The sequence below is a fragment of the Labeo rohita genome, chromosome 3 (genome assembly GCF_022985175.1).
Source record: "Labeo rohita strain BAU-BD-2019 chromosome 3, IGBB_LRoh.1.0, whole genome shotgun sequence".
Taxonomy (NCBI): domain Eukaryota; kingdom Metazoa; phylum Chordata; class Actinopteri; order Cypriniformes; family Cyprinidae; genus Labeo; species Labeo rohita.
Window position 1 is genome coordinate 23535634 of NC_066871.1, and position 24117 is coordinate 23559750.

General features: G+C 35.4%; 1 protein-coding gene across 1 annotated transcript in view; it reads left to right on the top strand.

Annotated features, from left to right (window-relative positions):
• Nucleotides 1-7390, top strand: part of xylt1 (xylosyltransferase I) — an 82248-nt gene extending 74858 nt beyond the window's left edge. Inside the window, exon 11 of the mRNA XM_051105680.1 lies at nt 821-7390. Within this exon, the coding sequence (XP_050961637.1) occupies nt 821-1143 (323 nt within the window). The 3' untranslated portion in view covers nt 1144-7390. The remainder of the gene's footprint in view (nt 1-820) is intronic.
• The last annotated feature ends 16727 nt before the right edge of the window (nt 7391-24117 follow it).

Sequence of the window (24117 nt, forward strand, 5' to 3'; positions counted from 1 at the left end):
GAGAAGTGTGAGGAGCCTGAGGAATTCACAGCTTTACCTCCAGGGCCGACGTGTCCATCCTCACAGCTAAATGAGCTGCTTTTAGCCGTCTGATGTTAGGTGATGTGATGCAGGCTAGTGGTCTAGTTTATGTTTGTAAATGTGTTTAAGAATTAAAATAAAAAATGATTAATCTCTATTTTGATAGAGATTTTGTTAAATCACAACTGTACAGTTGTATTTCATCACCTCAAATGTAGAAAACTAAAACTAGTCAGTAAATGTTAAGTTACACCATAAAGCATCTTTTGTCTTGTCACCAGAAATGTTTTTACTGTCATTATTGATCAATTAAATGTGTCTGCGAACAGAAAAACGAATAAACACGACTACAAAAATGTACAAAATAACTAAAACTTAAAGGGATAGTTCAACCAAAAATGAAAATTCTGTCATTAATGACTCACCCTCATGTTGTTCCAAACTCAAGCTAATTCAAAATAATTTAATAGTAAATAAATAATTCTAAAATAACATTGGGTATAATATCATATTAATATCGTCAACAGATGGCCAATAACCTCCCATCCACCAGCTCAACACAAATCGCTTCTACAACAACATTGTTTTATAACTCCCATAGCTGAAGAAAATGCGAAAAGTCCTGGAGTCATCTCCTTTTTTCCCAAAAACTTAAATCAGGGAGACTGTTCCTTATTTTTCATGTGTAAAAATGTAAAATGTTCCAACGAGTTTAGTCATAATCCAGGTTTTGCTTCGCTTGCATTAAATCCTTGTGCGTCCTCATGGAAAAATAAAAACTCTTTCTTCTCTCTCACAGAGGATGCTTTAAAAACGCACAATGGGCCGGCCAAGAACAGCTACATGGAGCAGAGTTTCCATGGGCTGAACCCTATCCTCAACATCCCGGTCCACCTGGGTCAGGTAGAAGCGGCCGAACACAACGCGGAGCTTACGGGGTCCGAGCTGGAGCGCTGGGTGGACAGTCTAGTGGGCGAGGTGTGGTCAGCTGTGGACGTGTGTTCAACGGGCCCCAGTGGCTGTCCGGTCATGCAGACTTGCAGGGAAACGGTGTGGAGCTCTCTCAGCCCGGACCCAAAGTCCCAGCTGGGCCTACCCAAAACCAACGGACGAATCAGGTAGCAGCATTCACTGCCCTGAGGACTCGCCTTTTTTCATTTATTAGGTCATTTTGTTTTTATTATTTATTTTCCAGCACCGCTCATGTGAGTATGAGCACAACGGCCCTCTCTCAAACTCAAGACATGGGCCACGAAAGTGTACGCTGGGAAGTTTTTAAAGATTTTTTTTTAAAACGTGTGCCCTTTCAAACTCTTGAGTGCTCTTGTGATGTGAGTGCTGTCAGGCTTCTCTATATTTTATTTATTTTGATTACTGTGATTGAATATTTGTCAACTGGAAGCAGCAGGCTTTGCCTGCTGGGATTGGGATATTAAGCACAGAATGGACCTTAACACTGGTTGTAAGACCAAAAGGGATGTTTGTATGGTAAGCCTCTATATTTAAAAAAAAAAAAAAAAACCACACTTGCACCTAACATAAATAATAGGAGTGTTTTTCAACCTTTACCTTATTAAAACCAGTGTTTCAGAGTGTATATCACTGTGCGTAGCACAAATAGTGTGTTTCTTTAGTTTTCAGAAAAATACTTCCATTTTTATAAGGCTTTCACTGGATCAAACGCAGTCAAATAGGCATTTAAAGCCTTCGAACTCCCCTAATAAAGTCTCCTATTTAGTTTTAATAAGTTATTGGTTGAAAAACATCTGTTTTTAATCAAAACCGAGCTTTTGACAAGTAAAAGTGATCCAGTGTCGTGCAAGACGCCAACCTCCACAGAATTCTATTACCTTTGGAGGCAAAAAGGTAGCAGTTAGTAATACCTGTTCAAAAATGCATCACATTATCCTCTTCAGTATATTAATGGCCTTTTTGGTTATACTTTTGTGGTAATGGTAACTACAAATAATAAAAAGTACAAACATCTAGTGTATGTCAAGCTAGCAGGCTGATCAGTTATCAGTATGCTAAGCTGGGCGGATAAATATTTACTGGTTTGCTAAACTAACAGACTTACAGGCTAGATATATGTAACGCTAGCAGGCCAGAGAGCTTGGAAGCTGATTGGAAAACAGATTAGGAAATGTTTTATTTGAGCATTTTTAGCCTGATGTATACTACCATTCAAAAGTTTGACTTCAGTAATATTTTTCGAAAGACATCTCTTATTCTTACCAAGGATGCATTTATTAATTTTTTTTTTTAAATGAAAACAGTAATATTATGAAATACAGCAACTTAATTGTTTTTTTCTAATTTACTCCTGTGATGCAAAGCTGAATTTTTAGCATCATTACTCCAGTCTTCAGTCTTCTTGATCCTTCAGAAATCATTCTATTTTATTATCATCAGTGTTGAGAAACGGCTGTGCTGCTTAATACTTTTGTGGAAAACTTGATGCATTTTGTCAGGATTTTTCGATTATTACAAAATTTAAAATATAAATAATTTATAACATTATAGAAGTATTTACAGTCTCTTTTAATCAATTTAATGAATCCTAAATGAATAAAAGCATTATTGTCTTAAAATCATATTGACCCCAAACTTTGAACAGTAGTATTGTTTAGCTATAAATTTTGTTTCTGTATTTTTACTAACATTTTTAATCAGGCATCAAATAGACCAGTTTGGAGTAGATGTCACAGTTACGTCATTTGCAGCTGTGCTCACATTGTGGTGGCAGAAAAACACTGGTAAAAAGTGGAGGGAAATGGGTAAAAATCGATGGAATAAGGAAAAAATGTATTGTTGTGTCTTTGGATGTCAGAATCGGAATACAAATCATTTTTATAAAATAGGACAGACTTTTATATAATAAGACAGACTAATGGGCGAATGGGCAAAACCTGCTATGATTACTCTACTTTTAAAGCACAAAATTGATTTAAACAATAAAACTACATAATATTCACATATGCAGTTCATAGGAGACATATTATATTAGCCCTACAGTTACAGCATGAAATACTATTTAAGCTTTTTATAACGTTTTACTTAACCATTTACCTGTTTTATCTCACAATTTTTACTTTTTTTCTTGCAAATGCAAATTTATATCTCCGTATTTAGACTTTATAACTCGATTTTAACTCACAATAGCGAGTATGTCAATTCTGAGGAGAAAAAGCCAGAATACACTTACGATTCTGAGCTGAGGGGAAAAGGGAGAATTCTTATCAGAATTGTGAGGTTATAATCTCAGAATTGCAAGAATAAAGTCAGAATTTTGAAATATAAACTCAAATTTACCTTTTATTCCATGGCTTCCATAGACTGCTTTTTGAAAACTGTCATTTTCTGCCACCAGATTCACAAAACACATCTTCACTGAATCTTCACTGAACACCGAATTGTTCTATAGAGTACTCAAAGTTGTTTTAGACAATTAGTTTGCTTTAGGGTCCAAGGTGAATAGGATTCTGTGGAGAAATTGAAACTCGCATGATACCGAGCCACAAGTCTTTAAGCGAGAGTGTCTCGAGTAGCTCTGGAGTCAGAGACTGTCTGAAGTGTCGTTCTGTCTGTATGCTGTTCCCCTTCAGGCTGTCGAAACTTGAAATGGAAGGTGCCAGCTGTGCTGGCACAGCATGAAAAAATCTGTAATTTCTTTGCCTTTTTATTGTTTTATAATTTTTTCCTTTCCCCTGAGCAGAGGTACTGGGTAGCTGAGTTGGGTTGTAAGTTGGCTATTTATTCATGTGTTTATATAAATGAAATAGATATTTTTTAGTCAATGACTAATGTCTATATGCTGTTTTTGCAGCTCATTCAATATCTTTTGTAAACAAGCTGCCTTTATTTACAAAGGCTATCATCCCAACCATATTACAAATATAAACACAAGATGCGGTACTAGTACGGGCGTCAGTAAAGACCTTTCTGCCACTCCACCTGAGGTCCATCTGTTCATTTCATAAACGTTGAGCTCATTGGGAAACTAACTGGATGAATGATCTTAAACGACCTCAAGAACTGAGACTCCAGTCATGCTGCTTGTCATTTTCTTTATTCTAGTGTTTTTATACGAGCCAGTGTTTGGTACTTTTGCCATATATTGCTCAAACGAACAAAAACGGACATGGGCTGGACTGGTTGGTAGCATCCGTGCAGTTTCACCAAGTTTCTGGGCTCAGCTGTTTTTTTCTGCACGTACGCCGTTTGGACGTCACTTTTTCCAGATTGGGCCCGTCCAGATTACTCACATCCATAATAATGATAGGGTGGCCTCTCAGATCTGACTGAGATGTATTTTTAGTGAGGAAGATTGCAAGCTTGCTGGACTCTACAGTTTGCATTGGACCAACGTTTTCTCCATTTCTACGAAGCTTTTATGTTTCTACACTGCAAATGTACGACTCCATATTTATAAACTGGGCTAGTGTGGCTTGTTGCACTCTCTCATTTGAGGAGCGCGTCTCCTCTGGGACTCTGTGACCCTGGCCTAGACATCACTTTGTATGCAATCTGATTGTGATCTGGTCCTCGGAGATGTGGCGTCCCGCCCGGGGTGCGCAAACAGCGAAATGTCATTGCTGTCATGTGATCCAAAGGAGGATGCGACCTTAAATTTTCAATAAAGCACTCTTGTCATTCATACGTTCCCAGCGGGATGCGAAGCGGGAATGCATTGTTATTTAAATTTTTTAATAGAGCGTCTAATGCTTGTCTAAAGTGGTGTTACATCCGTACTGTACGTGTGAAAGTGGAAATTATTTGATATTCTTAAAAGAGAAATTATATGAAATTATCTACTCACATACATTTCACTGACTTCTGACTTACAATCTTGGCTGTAAGTGAGGATTCAGCCACTGGATAGTATTAATTACCATTTTACGCTTAAAGGTGAAGTGTGTCATGTTCAGATAATCTCCTATTCCAATTTCGTGTGCAAATTCTTCCAAATGAGTGCAAACACTGTTTTTTCTTAAACTGCTTGAGTCTGGCTTAAACAATGGCGTGAGTTTGGGGCGGGGCTTCTTGTTTATGAATGGTGGGAGATGGGGTGTGGCCTAATAGTGTGTTTACACCAAAAGCGAATTTAATTATTTGTGCGAGTAGATTACACACAAATGCAAAGATGCGAATAGATGCGACTGTGCGATATACACCTCAATCGCATGTTCTACGCAAGTTTACAAATTTCAGCTTGAGCGGAAAATTCACATTAGGGCTGTCACTAATGAATATTTTGGTATTTGAGTAATCAGTCAATTATTCTGGATAATTATACTTTTTTTTGTAGCGATAAAAATAGACCTAAGAGAACAGTATCCTTTACAATGATTTAAAATACATTTAATAAACATCCGAGTAAACTCAGATGAGAGTTTAAACTTTTATTTTGAAATTGCGATGAACAGTTAGCATATTGAGAAAGATATTGATGTACTCTCCTGTGTTTTCAAAGGTTTATAAATTATTTACCTTACAAATCTGATGAAATTGTGTATGTTCCATTCCCAGATGAACGTTATAATAAACCCAAACTTTGAAACGTTCCACACATGTAAACGATAACAGTTTGTGGCATTTACTGTGAACAGAGCCCGCTGAGTACATAACCTACATGCATGTAAATAAAACGCATATATTAAACCTGCACCGCATATATTTATTTAATTGAATTGTAGCGTTTGTGAATTCTTAATAGCATTATGCTTTATTATGATTTTTAAGGGTTTAATATGTATAATGCGCCACTTCCGGTATTTTGCCAATTACTTGACAACTTTTAATTGACTATTACTTTTAATCGAGTACTTGAATAGAATCAAAGAATCGTCGCATCCTTAATTCACATGACACGTAGTCATGCAAGCCAATCAACGAAGAGCTTTGACATGTCCGGTTGTATCAGATTTTTTATTATTGTTTTTATGTTTTTATTTGAACTAGTGACGTGAAAAACAACCTGCAAGTAAACTGAGCATTTGGTGTGCACACATTATAAGACGATGCTCAAACTCAAATTTGCCGCTTGTAGTCAAGGAAAAACAAAGACGTCAAGTCAAACACATTTAGCTTACTGTAGAGTTGCTTGCTCTGTTTGTGTTGTTTATTACAGATGAAGTGGATTAGACGCAATATTTGTCAAATACGGAGACATTTTCATGTAATGCTTAATATAGAGCCTGTGTACAAGAAAAAAGTTCAACATAAGCCTACACTATTAAAAACAGTAAAGTGACGTCTATATATTTTTTTAAAATCAGTTTTATTTTGATAAACATTGCACAATATAACATTAACATAACATGAAAGAGTTTCTACTGTTACAAAAACAGATTTATGAGCAACTGACGGTGTCAGAATACATATGAAACACGTCATTGTTCTCATTGGTGAATGCAGGAGCTGCTCTGGAGAAGCTGCACAGACTGTGAAGACTGCTTTCGAAATGTTGTTGTAGTACTTCGAAGGCATAATTGTCAAAGTACGCATGACGTCAAACACATCTAATAATATTTGCAGTTACGTTTGTTGCTACACAAATTGCACACTTCACCTTTAAAGGCATAGTTCAGGCAAAACTGAAAATTCTGTCATGATTTACTTTCTGCTTCAACTTTTTTTTCCTTAAGATTTTTGAAAAATGTTACTTTTGTCAGTGCAGTTAAAGTCACTGGGCTTTAAAACAGCGATTTTTTTTATCTTTTAAGATCTTTGCAGTGGGTGAATCTAACCTCACAAATACAGCAACATACCTCTTTCTTTCACATGACTTTCACAGAAGTATCTAATCTAATGTTCACATTAAAATGATATTTATTACCACATCACTCAGACATCTCTTCTGTACTATAGCTATTTTGGTAGGAATGACAATGTAAAGTATTTTGTATTGGACTGACGTTCATAAAGTATTGTAAATAACCTTGTTTTTAAACAGAAGTGGGTCAGGTTTTGGTGTGTTGAGTGGCACTGTATAGAACGTCTACATTTTCATGTGAAGGGATTGTGAAGGGCTGTACAAGTCTGAGTGTGTGGTTCGGGCTCTTAATGAACATTTTTGCCTTTCAGAGAATCTTACGCCAGATTGCCGATCTCTGTGCTGGAATGTTTTGTTGAGCAACTGTTGCACAATTTATTTAAACTCTTCAGTCGGAGGGGACCTCTGTGCCTTAGCTGTTGTTCCCAACCTTTGTGTCTGTAAGCATCAAACATGTCATGTCTGTATCTTTCATTTCTTCACGAAACCAAAAAACTGCTGTTGTAAATGCCTTCTGTATCAATGTTCTTTTGGTTTTGCTGTTCTTTTCTTCATACTGAATTTTTGAATAAAAAAAACACCTTTGTCATCTCATTTCTCCTGTTCAGACACAGTGCTTCAATATCACTCCAGTAACAAGGCAGGAGAACCACTTCTGCAAGGTGTTTCTACTTCTAAAGACAGTCACATCTGCAGTAGATAAGGCAGCTGACATGTGGAGCGCTGCACTTTAACGCCGCTACAAGACATGAGGGTGGAGATGAGAATCTGGTGCTGACGGGGTCCCTAAAGCTGTGTGTGGTCCCCAGAGGCTGATTTCAGGACTCCCCGCATCCCTCTATCCGGGATCAAAGAGCCACTTTTAGCCCATCGATCTTGTGCTGCTTCCACCGACTTACTGAATAGGAAAAGGCAGTCTAATTAGCGGCTACACGGCACACACCTGTCTCACCTGCAGCTTGGAAGCACAGCTGTACCCATTTTAGTCTGTCTGTCACTGTTTTGACAGTGTGTGCTGATATAATCCAGCAGGGCTAAATAGATACTGATATGGGTAGTTAATTGTTGCCACCCTCACCCTCCATCTGCAGCCTGGCAGTGGCGCTTTAAGATGCACGTACCTGTATGCTTTCTTTAACAATGTGTGTGATTTTTAATCTAGATGGAGAGATAAAACAGTGGTGTATGACTACATCAGTCGCAAATGCTACAACATGCAACACTGAAAGAATGTAGACCATGCGGCACATAGGGGATGATGTACAACCAGCTGAAACCACCCCAAAATAACGCCCAAAAGGGTTATCGGGAACTTTGCGGTGGAAAGGTATCATCCTGAAGGGGTTTATTTTGCAATAACAATCATTGGAAAAGAAAAAAGGCTATGTAGCTATTTTAAAAAGTATAATTTTATATTATTACAATTTCTTTTTTTATAATTTATAATCTAATACAATACTATATATATAAGAAAAATAATGGCCTTTATTACATGATATCTTACCAAAGAAAGCCTTTTTTTAAAATAATATAAAAATACCAATTAATACTATTAACATAATTGTGTATAATTATTTAATATGTAATAATATACACTATCTACAAATGTTTGAAATCAATTTTTTTTTTTTTTTAAAGAAATCAATAGTTTTAATTAGCAAGGACACATTAAATTACATATTACATTTCTATTTCATAAACACTGTACATGTTCATGTCTTTCTTTCTTCAGTCCATAAGAAATTATGTTTCTTGAGTAAAACATTCCTGAATTTTTCTCCATATAATGGACTGATATGGTGCCCCCGATTTTGAACTTTCAAAATGTAGTTTAAATGCAGCTTCAAATGGCTCTAAATGATCTCAGCCGAGGAAGAAGGGTCGTATCTAGCAAAACCATTGGTCGTTTTCTAAACAAATTGGCAATTTCTATACTTTTTATCCTCAAACGCTAGTCTGTTCAAACTGTTTTTTTTTTTTTTTGGTTCAATATGGTCAATACAGTTAGGGTATATCGAAAAACTCCCATCTCGTTTTCTTTCCCAACTTCAAAATTGTCGTACATCGCTGCAGAAGAACCAGCCCAGTGTTTACAAAGTGAACATGCAGAAAAGATCAAACGCCTTTTACAAAAAAACGGTAAAACAGCGATATAGGATGATTTTGACGTTGAAGAAGAAAACGAGACGGGAGTTTTTCCATATACCCTAACTGTAGTGACCCGGATTACACAGACACGTACATCACAGAGACGAGACAAGACGAGCATTTGAGGTTAAAAAGTAAAGAAATTTTCAGTTTGTTTTAAAAAAATGACAGATCGTATAAGTTACCCTTGTGTTGGGTTTTGTAGGGCTGTGCGGTTCCGCAAATTTTGGAATCGAGTCTGATTCCTGGTTCTGGAATCGATGGGATTTGAATCCAAGAATCGATTCCTCGCTGTTGTTTTCGATTCTTTTTCGATTCTATTTTTTGTTTTTTTTTTAGATGGTAGCAACCTAATTTTGCCATGACTGTAGGATATAAATGTCTTAGAAAGTAACCTTTTCATAATATGAACGCTTTTTTAAAAGAAAAAAGTTATCATATATTTCTGTATTTAAATTATTTTTATCTGCATTGTCCATGAAATTAGTAATAGCCCACAGCTCAGCAGTGTACGTGCGTCTATTGCCAGAATGAAACAAGACGTGTATAGTTCACCAGAACATTAACAACAACATTGATATAAGAGCTCGTGGTTTATCTGTCAGTCAGGCGCGCTCTCGTCTCCGCCACTTATCTGTGCTCTCAGTGGTTTCTTTCAGAATTATCACAGGCTGATAGAAATGTTAAAAATAGCATTTTATTTAACATGGAAATAGGATCAAGACCCTCGATCACGTCATGATCTGCTGTGCAGCGCTCATGTGGACAATATCAGCCAGTTCCACCTTAAAATAACTTCTGAATCATTTTTGAACTGGTTCATTAAAACGATGTATCCGAAAGAACCTTTTCGTGGAAACGAATCAGACTTATAATCTATTAGCAAGTAAGAGGCAAATTAATAAGTGGTTAACGGAAGGCTGCATCCTCAAACGTGCTCAGTACCGACTCTTTATTCAGTTTATTTTCGTCAGTCGACGTTCAGCGACGTCTGATGACAGCAGCCGAGATGTGCAGCCTTCGTTTGATGCAGTCGTTCGTTGAGAGGCGCCCATATATAAGCTTTGTTGAACTGAAAACGGCTCTGAATGGGGAGTCGATTCCCCCTGACGGAACTGATTCCAACCTTTGGAATCGACTCTCGATTCCCAATGCCTTGGAATCGAGGAATCGATTCTTTTTGGAATCGGTTCCCAGCCCTAGGGTTTTGCTCAATATGGTGTTACGTGGCAGATCAGTGGGCTTGCTGCGGCTTAAATAAGATACGTCCTCAGTCCCAGAAAACCTAAAATACTACGAGGACGCAAAATAAATTAATAATCACAATCTGACCGCGTGGTGAACCTATGAACCCAACTCATATTTAAACAGTCTTCGTGCTGTGTACATATATCTATCCTTACAAGTACAATTTTGTCTGTATTATTTGTGTCCCCGTAAAAAATTGCTCTTGAGAAATGTTATGTTTATTGTCCCCCCCTGTTGGAATCCTTTATTTATTTTCTCCATTTTAAAACATCAGACATTCTACATTTATTTGTGTTGCAGCTGATGCTTTTTTATAAATAAAATGTTTTATTTTTGTAATACGAAGATTAAATTTAACACAGAAGACAGCTTATTTTCAACACTTTTTTTAAAGATGACTGAAAGGAAGAAAAAAACAAAGTGAAGTATGGACTTCACTCAGTCATTTACTTTATAACAGTAAATAAATATTAGTCCTGCATATTGGTTATTGGGCACATAAACATGCAAATAATGTATTGGTATCAAAAAAATCAATATTGGTTGATCACTAATAATATGGAGATAAAGGAAAAGAAAATGCCACTGAAATATTTTTGAAGGTCTGAGTCACATTCATATAAATATTTTGTATACATATTTGTCTTCCTGTATTTCGAGCATTGTGAACAGTGAGCTTGATCTGCCTGCACAAAAGTTTCTCCTCTTTCTAGACATTCCACACAAATGACATTTTGGGAAATGATTGCAATGCTGTTTGCGTGCAATTCTAGAATAGAGATCGGCCAAAATAAAACTAATAACCAGTTCCGATTTATAGCCGCTTCTCTAAACAAAAATGTCCTGTACTGCTGATTTAAAACAAACAGGCAGCTCTTCAAGCACTTGTGTCATTTGAACTCGCCATTCTTATTTTGGGTTGATGCTTAAATCGTCTGTTCCTCTGGTCTTTCTTGTGACGGTTAGTGTTGCATTACTGTGCGTGCCCCTTTCTGGACTGATTGCCTATGACTGACTGTATTCACTGTCTGACTGCATGCATCGAACCGTGACGAATACATGTACTATCACACCGCTATTTTACTCAGATGTATAGTAATACTTAATCCTTTTGCTTGATGGTTACATCTCCACATGTCTTATGTTCTCAAGTTCAAGGCTAAAGTGTACTCCATGAATTGACTTTTCTCAGAAAGCATTCGAGCATCTGCACTACTTCCAAGAATCATGATGTTATTCTCTCTTGTACACAGTGGAAGCAGAGGACACGGCCACTTAGCACAACAGATTGCCAGCGTGTCCCTCACAAGCCCCTTTTCTGAGCTCTTCTCTCTGGCTGCACTGATGTGCGCTAAGCTGGACGTGTCTCTAGACGCCCCGTCGTAGCGTGTGCCGCCGTGCTCCCGGACCTCCATTAGGTCTTGGTCATCTGAGTGCAGCACCAACACAGCACACTAATGCACGGCCTCTCAGGGGTCTGCTCCAGCAGAGAGCCCATTGCTTTCAGGCTGCCGTGTAAAAACCTCAAACAAGTAAGCACACACCACTTTACACCGCACACCTCCCTGTGTGCAGGGACCACTTGCTAAATTTACTTGACCTGATACTCAAAGCGCGTGGCTTGTTTTTAGGTGCATCTGGAGCAGCTCTGTTTGTGAAGCCACAAAGGGTCTTAATAATCTCTGTAGTAATAGCAGCCTCTCTGTTGTGCTGTGTTTTTAAATTTGGGAGAAGATGTTTTAATAAAGACGACGTTATTACATAGACGTGCTGGAGCTTTGAAGTCCTGACATCTCTGATCACCTAGCAGTCTGCTGACTTTGAAGTGAAGTTCAGAGGCTCTACCACAGCAAAATCCACAATCAGGGTGCTGTGCTGCTTCGAAATGAGAGACTCTTAAAGGGAACAGGCTTTAGTTTTAATCTTTTTCGGAACAAGTTTGGGCGCGTTTGGTGTCTGTACTCAGTGGAGGTCTAAAAGTTGTTGCAGCTTAGTAAAATAAAAACTTGCTTTCTAGGGGAAGTAGTTTAGCAAGGGTTTCTGTCTGTAGCCTGAAACACATATAACGTAATGTAAAATCATGCGGGAGTCCTAACAAGGTGCACACATGCCCAGAGGGAGGTCACTCACCCGTGCCGGCTGATATCGCTCATTTCGTCCTTGTGGCATTTCCACTACAAAGTGTATTTCAGCTCGTCAGCTCTAGTTTAGTTTTGTAATTGTAGTGGTAGGTACATCAGATTAACAAAGATGTTCATATTCACCTAAATCAGGGGTTTTCAGGGTCCATGTTTTTATCAAATGTAGTTTTAAACTAAAAAAACTGCTTTGTAGATATTTTTTATTGTAAAAAAGTACAGTACAAATAATACAGATAAATTTTGTATTTTCCAGATAATAATTTAATAATTTGTACAGCAAGAATATAAATATAAAATCATTTAAGGGAAAAAAAATTATATTATATTATTATATAATTTATATAATTATATAATTTAATTATATTATCATGCTTAATATAATTTGTATATAATTAAATTAGGATATAAATAATGTTCATTTGTGGGTGGTGAAAACAGATGATGAAGAAAATCATGGATTTCACAATGGGCTCCATTTTGAGTGAAAAAGAAAGATTGACAAACGGCTTTGGACCCCACAGTGAAAAGCACACTACAAATAAAATTAACTGAAATTTTTTTATAGAAAATCAATATTTTCCACATTTAATTAAATTTTATAATTTGTTTTATTTTATATTTTGCCTCAGTACAGATAAAAAAATAAAATAAAATAATTTAGTTTTAGGGATTTTTTTATTTATTTTATATTTTGCTTGAGTACAGATAAAATATAAAATGCAGATATTTTGTTTTAGTGAAAATATTATTATTATTATTATTATTATTATTATTATTATTATTATTATTTTATATTTTGCTTGAGTACAGATAAAATATAAAAATAATCTTTTTAGTTTTAGGGAAATTTCTATTTTATTTTATTATATATATATATATATATATATATAAATAAATAAAAAAAAATATATATATATATTGCTAAATTATATAATTATAATTTAGTTTTAGGGAAATTTTTATTTTATTTTATTTTATTTTATGCTTCAGTGAAGATAAAATATAAAAACATATTTTTTTACTTTTAGGGAAATTTCTATTTTATTTTATTTTATTTTATTTTATTTTATTTTATTATTTTGGTTTATTTTATTTTATTTTGCTTCAGTACAGACAAAATATAAAACCCAATTATTTTGTTTAGGGAAATTTTTATTTTATTTTTACTTCAGTACAGATGAAATATAAAATCCAATTATTTAATTTAGGGAAATTGTATTTTATTTTTACTTCAGTATAGATAAAATGTAAAATCCATTTTATTAAAAAATCACTTATTTAGTTTTAGGGAAATTTCCATTTTATTTTATTTATTTTATTCTATTTTATATAATTTTTTTATTTATTTTATATAATTAATATATTTATATATATTTAATATATATATATATTATTATTATTATTATTATTATTATTGATGACCTCACCAAGCTAATTCACACAACTAGGCTGTTGTGGCAATAAATAAATAAATAAATAAATATTTTGCTTCAGTACAGATAAAATATAAAATCCAATTATTTAGTTTAGGGAAATGTTTTTATATGTTTTTATTATTATTTTTACTTCAGTATAGATAAAATACAAAGTCCAATTTTTCTTTATAATATCATAATTGCCATAATAATCATACTAACTAGTTAGTTAAAAAAAAAATAAAAAATTAAAAAAAAAAAAATATATATATATATATATATATATATATATAGTTTCAGTACAGATAAAATATAAAATACAATTATTTCGTTTTAGGGATTATTTTATCAGTGCAGATAAAAAATAAAATACAATTATTTCGTTTTAGGGATTTATTTTATTTTATTTTATGCTTCAGTGCAGATAAAATATAAAATCCATTTTTTTAGTTTTGGGGAAAAATAATTTTATTGTCTTTATGATATCATAATTGCCATAATAATCATACTAATTAGTTTATATATTATGTAATTTGTGTGTAGTTATACTGGTGGAGAAAACTGATTAAGATTGTCATATTTATGTGCTCTCCAGGCTGTCAGACAACTGTAAAACTGCTTTGGAATATATTTATTGTGAAAAGTACATTAAAATAATTTTAAATTGAATTCTCTTCAGGTTGCCTTTAGTGAATTATGAATATAAAAGCCAATTTATTGACTTTATCACACCATTTACTATAGCAACCTTTATATTTTAAGGAAAGGACAAATGAGGCCTGTATTTGGCATTAAAAATTTTAATTTGTGACCAAATAAAAGACATTTAGGATCAACCCCAAAGAAAACTGAGACACTTCATTCGTGTTAGTCACAGGTTAGTGAACTGTTCAAGTGTTCGAAGTGCACAGACACAGACAGAGCTGGAAAAGAAATCAGTCTCACTTCATTCAGGGGCCAACAGGAAGTCAGGGCAACCCCATAATCCCCTTCACTGAGCCAACACTTAAGCAAAGCACAATGAGACTCTTTCCACCTCGACCGACAATCCAAGTGCAATGCGAGCGCGTCCGCCCCGATGGAGACGGAGTACTCCATGTTCAGTGTCTCTGCGCTCCTTTTTCAGGGTTTGGATGAAAGTCGCAGCTCTAGGATGCGATTCTGCAATCCCTAACAATATCATCACAGAGCCAACAGACAGTGGATCTCAGCTCCGGCGGCGCGCTCTGTGGAAGTGTGCGAATAGAGAGATAAAAGACAGAGAGGAGATAGAGGCCGAACAAACTCCCTGCAGAGCCTTAGAACAACAGTGTCTTCGTGACAAACAATACAAATAAGGTTGACCAGCCATGCACGAACTCAAATCCCCCAGCAGAACGCCTGTCAGAGCAGAGCGTTCGCTTGGCACACAAACAAAGCCCGAGATGAGGGGGGTGGGGGCGCCGGAGAGCCCTGCTTATTTAACAATTTATCAACAGAGCAAATGTGGCATCGCACGGCAGCATCAATTAGAGTGATATCAGGGCACACACTGGCGCGCTGGCATATTAAACAAGGTATTAAGCACAGTGCCTCGCTCTGACAGCACTGAGAAGCAACACTGAGAACTCCTCCGTTTATCACATGCCACCTAAAGACGAGCGTTAAGGCGGCAAACTATACCGACATATATTTCAGAAAAGCAGCTTGTTCTGCAAGTTTTGGCATTTTGTCAAACAGTGGCACTAGTTTGAAAAAGACGTAGTGGGACTTTTTGGGGGGGCCTGATTGCTTAAGCCAAACTGCTACTTTTAAAATGAAAGTACAGAAATGCTCATTACTGTAGGAAAATAGGAAAAGCTCTGCTGTTTCTCAATGGAGGCCTCACAGCACCTCCCCATGGAGTCGCAAAGCCTGCAGCCAGATGTCTCGGTGTGGCATAATGGCTGTATAATGCATTTTCCACATATACATTTTGAATGTAAATCCTTGTAAAATGCAAAGCGTTCCAGTTTATGACATGAGATGTAAATGTGTTGTGTCATCAGAGCCTGTGATGGAAGGAGGCCACTATATCCACTAACCCAATAGGGGCTGCAAAACTAGGGCGTCTGTAAGAAAATCTGAATGTAAAAATACAATTTTACAAAATGTAATACTGGGTCTGTGAAGGATAATGTGCACTTTAAGTAAGTTTAATGTAATTATTGTTTCTTGATCTTGCTGGCAAAGGCTATTACCCTAAAAGTTCTTGCATAACGAAATTCTCGCACGAAATTTTCGCACATTAAACAATAAATATGACCTTACAATGTGTCGATCGCATTTACACACTGCCTCCGAAACATTAAAAACAATAAAAAACATAAAATAACATAAAAAATGTTTTCGCATCCACAGAAAACATTTTAGGAAAATAGGAAAGGATGACGAATACAAAAACAAAACAAAAAACACATACGAAAATTTCGGACTCAGTGTGCAATGACCTTAACTCTTTTGAAGAACAGCTGCGGTGGCATACGTGGTAAAACACATAGCAGTGACTTTTTGACGCGATCGACCCGAGTTCGAATCCGCCTTTTGCCAAACTCATTCTTCTCTTTATACATCACATATCACATCAGAAAGGCATTTATCTTAAATAAAATGATAAAAATAACCCCAAAGTGTAAAATAAAGTGCCTCATGGGTGTTTATCAGTTAGGGTTAGGGTAGGTGTAGGAAGGGCTTTATTGTCCCAATAAGGCAGCATCCATTTAATAATTTTAATAAAAATTATAATTTACACTCATTACATTATTATTTCATAAAGTTTTGTCATGTACTACAGTACTAAGGTGCAAATATCTGCCAATCTGCCACTTGCACTAAATAGCATATCACTAAGAAAATATGCTATTTTCACTTAGTGTACATAGAATCTATCACTAGTTGCACTTAAAGTCGCTAAATAGCTGCTGCCTTTTTTTAAATTCATATTCACCAAATTTATCAATTTTAGTCTACCTTACGGTCTGAAATCATCAGATTATTTGTGATTATTTTATTCTATCAGGAGCATTAGATTTTCAGTGTTCAATGTAATGTATCTGTATACAGTATCTGTATACAAGGGTCAGTTTATTTTATTTATTTATTTATTTATGAAATACTTTAATGCAGTTGATCACATTTGAAAGTTAAGATTTTTAATTTTAGAGTTTTTTAAAATAAATTATTATTATTATTATTATCTTTTTTTTTTCGTCACAGTATCCTAAAAATATATCGCATATTTCACAAAAATATTAAGCAGCATAACTGTTTTCAACTTTGATGTGGTGCTCAAGAAACAATTCTTACTATTTTCAGCATATTATAATGACTTTTGACGGATCATGTGACACTAAAGACTGGAGTAATGATGCTGAAAGGTCAGCTTTGCTATCACAGGAATAAATTACATTTTAAAATATGCAAATAGAAAACAGTTATTTTAAATGGTAATAATAATACCTTACAGTATTTTTATTGTAATGTTGTACTGTATATTTGATCAAATAAATGCATCATAAGACACTTTAAAAAAAATTACAAAATCTTACCGCCCCCAAACTTTTAAATGCTTATGTATATATGAAGAGTTCAGATGCAAAAGCCTCTAAATCAATCTGACGTAATTCTTTACAATTAGCATTTCTTTCTGGCTACTTTGTATAGGTTTCTATGTAAGTACTGGTACTTCTGATTGGGCTGAGGCTGGAATTTTAGCAAGTTTGAAGTAAAAATATTTGATGGATGTATAATATGTGTTAAGAGCATTCACTCAGTATCATTACCTCATTTTTGACCGAGATGGCTTTTAGCTGGTTTTGCATCTGAACTCTTCATATGTTGTTTTTGTAAGGTTTAATATATTTATATTAATAACTTCCAGTCAAACATTTTTTAAACAGTAGAGATTTTAATGTTTTTTAAAGAAATCTCTTCTGCTCACCAAGCCTGCATTTATTTGATCCAAAGTAAAGCAAAAACAGTAACATTTTAAAATATTTTTGCTATTTAAAAAATAACTGTTTTCTCTTTGAATGTATTTTAAAATGTAATTTATTCCTGTGATTTCAAAGCTGAATTTTTAGCAGTCACATGGGCCTTCAGAAATTATTTTAATATTCTGATTTGCTGCTCAAAAAATATGTATTATTATTATTATTATTATTATTATTATTATTACTGAAAACAGCTGAGCAGAATTTTTCCTTTGAGTATATTTTTTCTTTGATGAATAGAAAATTCTGAATAAATTCAGATAAATGCTGATCTTTGGATCTTTATATTCATCAAAGAAACCTGAAAAAAAAATGTACTCAACTGTTTTAAATATTGATAATAATAATAATAATAATAATGTTTCTTAAACAGCCAATCAGCATATTAGAATGATTTCTGAAAGATCGGAGTAATGATGCTGAAAATTCAGCTTTGATCACAGGAATAAATTACATTTTAAAATAGACATAAATAGAAAGCAGTTATTTTAAATAGTAAAAATATTTCAGAATTGTACTGTTTTTGCTGTACCTTGGATCAAATAAATGCAGAGAAGAGATGACTTTAAAAACATTAAAAATCTTACTGTTCAAAAAGTGTTTGACTGGTAGTGTATTACATTAAAAATACAGCTGCCTTTATATTTTGAGCTCTCTGTCATACAATTTTTTAAATGTGTAACACATCACAAGGCAGTTAACACTTCCTGTGTCCCTCTTGTCAAAACCAGTCAGCAGTGCCCTTTTATCACAAACACCAGCCCAAATGTGAGCAGTACCTCAGCCTCCAGCAGCCTGGACTGTAACGACACTAGATTTGCACTGACCTGCTGCAGTGCTCATCTGGTACACACAGATCCATCAGCTGGCTCAGTATGAAGCGTTCATAAGTTACGGCCCTTAATTCAGCCACTGAAGGATTTACTGGACAACAGCTGATTTATTGATTCATGCTGATGCAAGTGTTGGTCTGCAGCTTGAAAGACATCATAGTCCACAGTTTATTATGTTGCAGGCTGCAGCTGATTGACAGAAAATGCCCTTGAAGTTACGCACGCTGTCACGATTATTTCAAACCCGCCTTTGAACTCATAAAGCGGCTGTACGGCTTCTCACTCTCACCGCATTGAGTCGAGTCTCTTTTAAATGGCAGGAGATGAATGAGGGGTGGGATTGGTCCCTTGCTCCTTCCATTATGTTGCTGGATTTATTAGCTTTTATCTATGTGCTTGTAATTAACCCTCCTTGTAGCAGTGTGCAGCCCCAGTACTATATAACTAGTACTGGCAAATGTTCCAATTCCTCTCAGTCAACCCCGTGTGCCCGCAGTCATTATTCAGAGGGACTCACAGAATTAGTCTGGTGTCCCTGGGGCTCGTACAGAACCTGGATCCACTCCATCATCAGCCTCTGAGACTGAGGGGACGTCGTGACCACGTACAGTCATCTGCCTGCTCCTGAGCGGCTCCAAACAGCACGGAGATGCAGCCAAGGACGTCCACAGCCACAGTTACTGAGGCGCTAAAATCAATATTGATAGAAGTCTTACTGATGAAGCCTGTGGAGCCTGTATCCTGATCACCTAGACAAGGGGGCACAGCGACACAATACTATTAAGTATCTTGTTTTGTGAATAGGCTCAACTGGAAAAGTACCTAAATCCAAGAAAACATGGTCTAGGTCATTGTGGGTAGACATGAGGTAATTTCACACAGAAATACCAGTAAACAACTTTACCAGTAAATACAAAAATGCACTGTCTTTTTACTGGTAAAGCACCATTCACACATCAGTTCCAAAATACCGGGAAATTCTGTGACATCACTAACCAGAAATAACCTATTGTGTTTGTAAACATGGAGGGGTATACGTGGTCAGTGTTTTTGTTGATGTTTTTATTTTTGAGTCAAAAGTTCACATTCATGCTTTTGGCTGATTTGCATCAGAATGTTATGATTGGCCCAGAGTAGACGTCTTACGTCAGTGTGTTCTGAACTTGTACGTGCTCATACCTGTAATTTATTGGTAATGTTACAACTTCTCATGCCGGTAAATTGTCAGAACAAATTTACAGTTTTTTTTGAAAAGGATAATTAAGGGAGTAGTTCACCCAAAAAATTAAAATACTGTCATTAATTACTCACCCACATGTCGTTCCAAACCCATAAGACCTTTGTTCATCTTCAGAATACAAATTATGGCACTCAGAGAGGTACCAAGAATATCGTTAAAATAGTCCATGTGACATCAGTGGTTCAACTGTAATTTTATGAAGGTACAAGAATACTTTTTGTGTGCAAAAAAACAAACAAAACAAAAACGACGACTTCATTCAACAAATTACAGTTGAACCACTGATGTCACATGGATTATTTGGTCAATGTCCTTCCGACCTTTCTTGACCTTGAATGTGTCAGTTGCGTTGTTGTAGGGTCAAAAATCTCTCAGATTTCATCAAAAATATCTTAATTTGTGTTCTGAAGATTAACGAAGGTCTTACAGGTTTGGAACAACATGAGGATGAATAATTATTGACAGAATTTTCATTTTGGGGTAAACTTTCCATTTAACGGTAATTTATTGGTATATGTACCTATACCGGCTATGTACCAGTAAAAACTGTACAGTATGTGTGAAAGGGGCTATGATGATCTGATTACATTAGCGTGGTTAAATCATGCATTGAATGTTTCCAACCCTGTTAACTGAAGTAAAATAGGCTTGTACATTGTACAAATGTGCACATTGATTCTCAAAACTTAGATTTGGTCGTTTTAAAATACAAACTTGTAATAATACATTTAACATGACATTACTCTACGATATTTTAATCATTATAATTCATCATTTTAATAATTTAAATTTTAAATATTGAAAATTATTATATTAAATTAAAATGTTGAAATTGAAATATTATTAAAATTTCAGTTAACTTTTTATTTTACGTTTTATTTTAATATAGTTTAAAAAGCTGAATATTCAGCAGTCTTCAGTGTCGCATCATCCTTCAGAAATCATTCTAATATGCTGCTTTCCTCTTATTATCATTATTATTATGAATGTTGAAAACAGTTGTGCTGCTTAATATTTTAGTTGAAATTAGTTTCAGGATTCTTCAATAAATAGAAAGTTCAAAAGAACATTAACATAATACATGTCTTTACTGTCACTGTAATCATGTTAATGCATCCTTGCTAAATAAAAGTATAAATGAACCCAGTGGGCAACTGATGTTGAAAAGACCTTAAATTGACATCAAAATTGACGCTATAAAACAGGTCAAATATGCAAATCAAACTGACGTCAAAAATTTGACATGATGTTGATTTGATGTAAATTGAACATCAAACATATTGGCCTACATATACTTTAGATTAAACCAATTTCAGTGTGTGATTAACTTCCCATTTTCACCCAAACATCACTGGAAGAAACTGCCAGCCAAACAGAATTGTTTCAAAACTGATGTTAGAGCATTTTGATCAAGTCTTTGATCAAATCTTGACATCAGATGCAAAATTCACCTTTACATGGTGTTTGCATATAAATGTGTCTTAGCAGTGTGTGGATAAAAATCCCTCCCTTTTTTTAATCCCCAAAAAACCTAAACAGTCTCAATTATTAAGCCATTTAGATTTTTTGTGAAGTGTGACGTCACACTGCTCAGGTCCTGCCCACAACTACTGACTGACTGTCCCATATCAGCATATTTTCACCCTCAGCCAGTTAAATGCTGTCTGCCATTTTCTCCATACTCGAGCAGCTGTAACGATAACGTCTCGTAAATGATGCAGGTGTTTTGTAGTTGGATGTAGAGGTCTGCACAGGACTGTTTTTTAATCCCACTCTCGCCCGCTCCCACTAGGTCATATTCCGCACCTATCCGCTCCCACTATATATGCACTCTTTGTTGCCCGCTGTCTGCTCACACTGTAAAAAAAAAAAAAAAAAAAAAAAAAATGGTTGAGTCAACTTAAAATAATTTGTTTTCTAACTGTTCAGTCAACTTGAAATGTTAAGTTTTACTAAGTGACAACTTGGATATTTGAGTTGATTCAACTTAAAATTTTAAGGCAGCTGGGTAACAAACCCAGCTTTTAAGTTTAACAAACCAAATTTTTTGTTTAGTCAACTCAAATATTCAAGTTCTTATCTAAACTTATTTTAGTTGACTGAACTTAACATTTTAAGGCAGCAGGGTAATTTTAAGTTGACTCAACAAATTGTGTTTTTTTTTGTTTTTTACAGTGCAGAATTATTTTTTCCCGACCCGACTGATCTTGCTAAATTTAAATCTTGTTTCTAGAATCTCCAGAATTTTAATTTCCACTACTGAGAGAGAGAAATAATAATTAAAAATATAGTCTGCACAAAAATGTTATTTTTTTTATTCGTCTTGTCAGGATAAAAAATTGGTTTAACATTTTGCTGTCAACACAAAAGGGAAAAAGTGTTACAGAGAAAAAAAATGGTTGTACAAAAATTGTAGCCTATTTTTATTTGTCTTGTCAAAAAAAAAAAAGTTTAACATTTTGCTGTCAACACAGAAAAAGTGTCAAAAGAAAAAAAAAATAAAAAATAAATATGACATCTGTCATTTAAAATTATAAGTAAAATATGAACAAAACTGTTGGCTTGTACACTGTTAAAAATAAAGGTGCTTTAAAAAGTTCTTCACAGTGATGCCATAGAACAACCATTTTTGGTTCCACGAAGAACCATTCAGTCAAAGGTTCTTTACTGACACATCCCTTTCTTTCCTTTTTTATAATCTGAAGAACCTTCTTTCGTTATAAAGAACCTTTATGAAACAGAAAGGTTCTTCAGATGTCCAAGGTTCTTTATGGAACCATTTAGACAAAAAAGGTTCTTCTATGGCATCATCGCCTTTATTTTTAAGAGTGCAGCCATTGCGAAATTAAATAACTTTTAAACCAAACAATTTAACATCCCCCCCAAAAAATGTCCCGACATCGATTTCAATGTCTCTCCTACACTGTAAAAAATAAAAAACACAATTTGTTGAGTCAGCTTAAAATAATTTGTAACCTGGCTGCCTTCAAATTTTAAGTTCAGTCAACTAAAATAAGTTTAGTCAACTTGAAATGTTAAATTACACTAAGTGACAACTTAGATATTTGTGTTTGCTAAACTTAACAGATGGGTAAGTAACCCAGCTGCCTTAAAATTTTAAGTTGATTCAACTCAAATATCTAAGTTGTCACTTAGATATAATTTAACATTTCAAGTTGAATAAACTTTTTTTGAGTTGACTGAACTTAAAATTTGAAGGCAGCCAGGTTACAAATTATTTTAAGCTGACTCAACAAATTTTGTTGTTTACAGTGTACCAAAAAAAACGAAATAAATACAACAATAACTAATAATAAATTAAATGACATCTAAAAATTGCAAGGCATATATAAAATGATCAATCAATAATAAGAATGTTAAGAATGTTGTGGCACCTCACTGAAGGGCAGGTATGACAGTCTTTTCAATTAATCACATATTAATCATTAAAAGAAAGGACAAGGCGTCAATTCGCAGGGCCCCAGGGAGCGATTCCAGGCCTTTTCTTTGAAACCCACGAGTTCACCTTTATTCTATAAGCGGGAATATGCATATTGAACAGCCTGCAATCTTGGCGGCCCATCAGAAAATTTAATAGGCTCCTCCGAGTAAAGACAGTCACCTTGACAGTTGCTATTATTCAAATGTAAACAATAATGAGAAAAAGATAGCTCGGGACACCTTCCCCCATTCCTAAACTCGTCCTTGATGGTTAATAATGTTCCAGTTCAGGCAGCTGAATATACAGCGCTTTTCAATTGCCGTGCAATAGATCCTCGCGTAGCCAGTTTTCCGACCGCACGGCCTGCGCTACACAGTTATGTGACACTCCACTCCTCCAAAGCAGACAGCAGGATCAAGCAGCGCAGGCTAACCACAGATCCCATTGACTCAGCAGTCTAACGCACACACAAAAACACATCGACTGCCTTAATAAGAACAAGGGCGGTCTATCTCGCGCAGCACACACAGTGAGTTTGGAAGGGAGCATGTTGGGACACGGCTGGTCTGGTTAGACAGGGACGTCAGCGGGCCCCGATCCAGCAGAAATAGCAGCGTACTGCGGCTTCCTTCACCCTGGACCTCCATCATCACCTGGCAGATGGAGAAGCATTAAAGCCATGATCAATACACAACACAGACTACAGCAGCTGAGCCCATGCCTGGAATCTATCACGGCCTTTGCTTGCCTATAGTCCCGTAGTGCCAGACAGCAGGAGCCCTGAGACATTTAGGATCAGCTTCCATCTGTCTCTGCTTGTAGACATTACGTGTCAGAAGGCAAA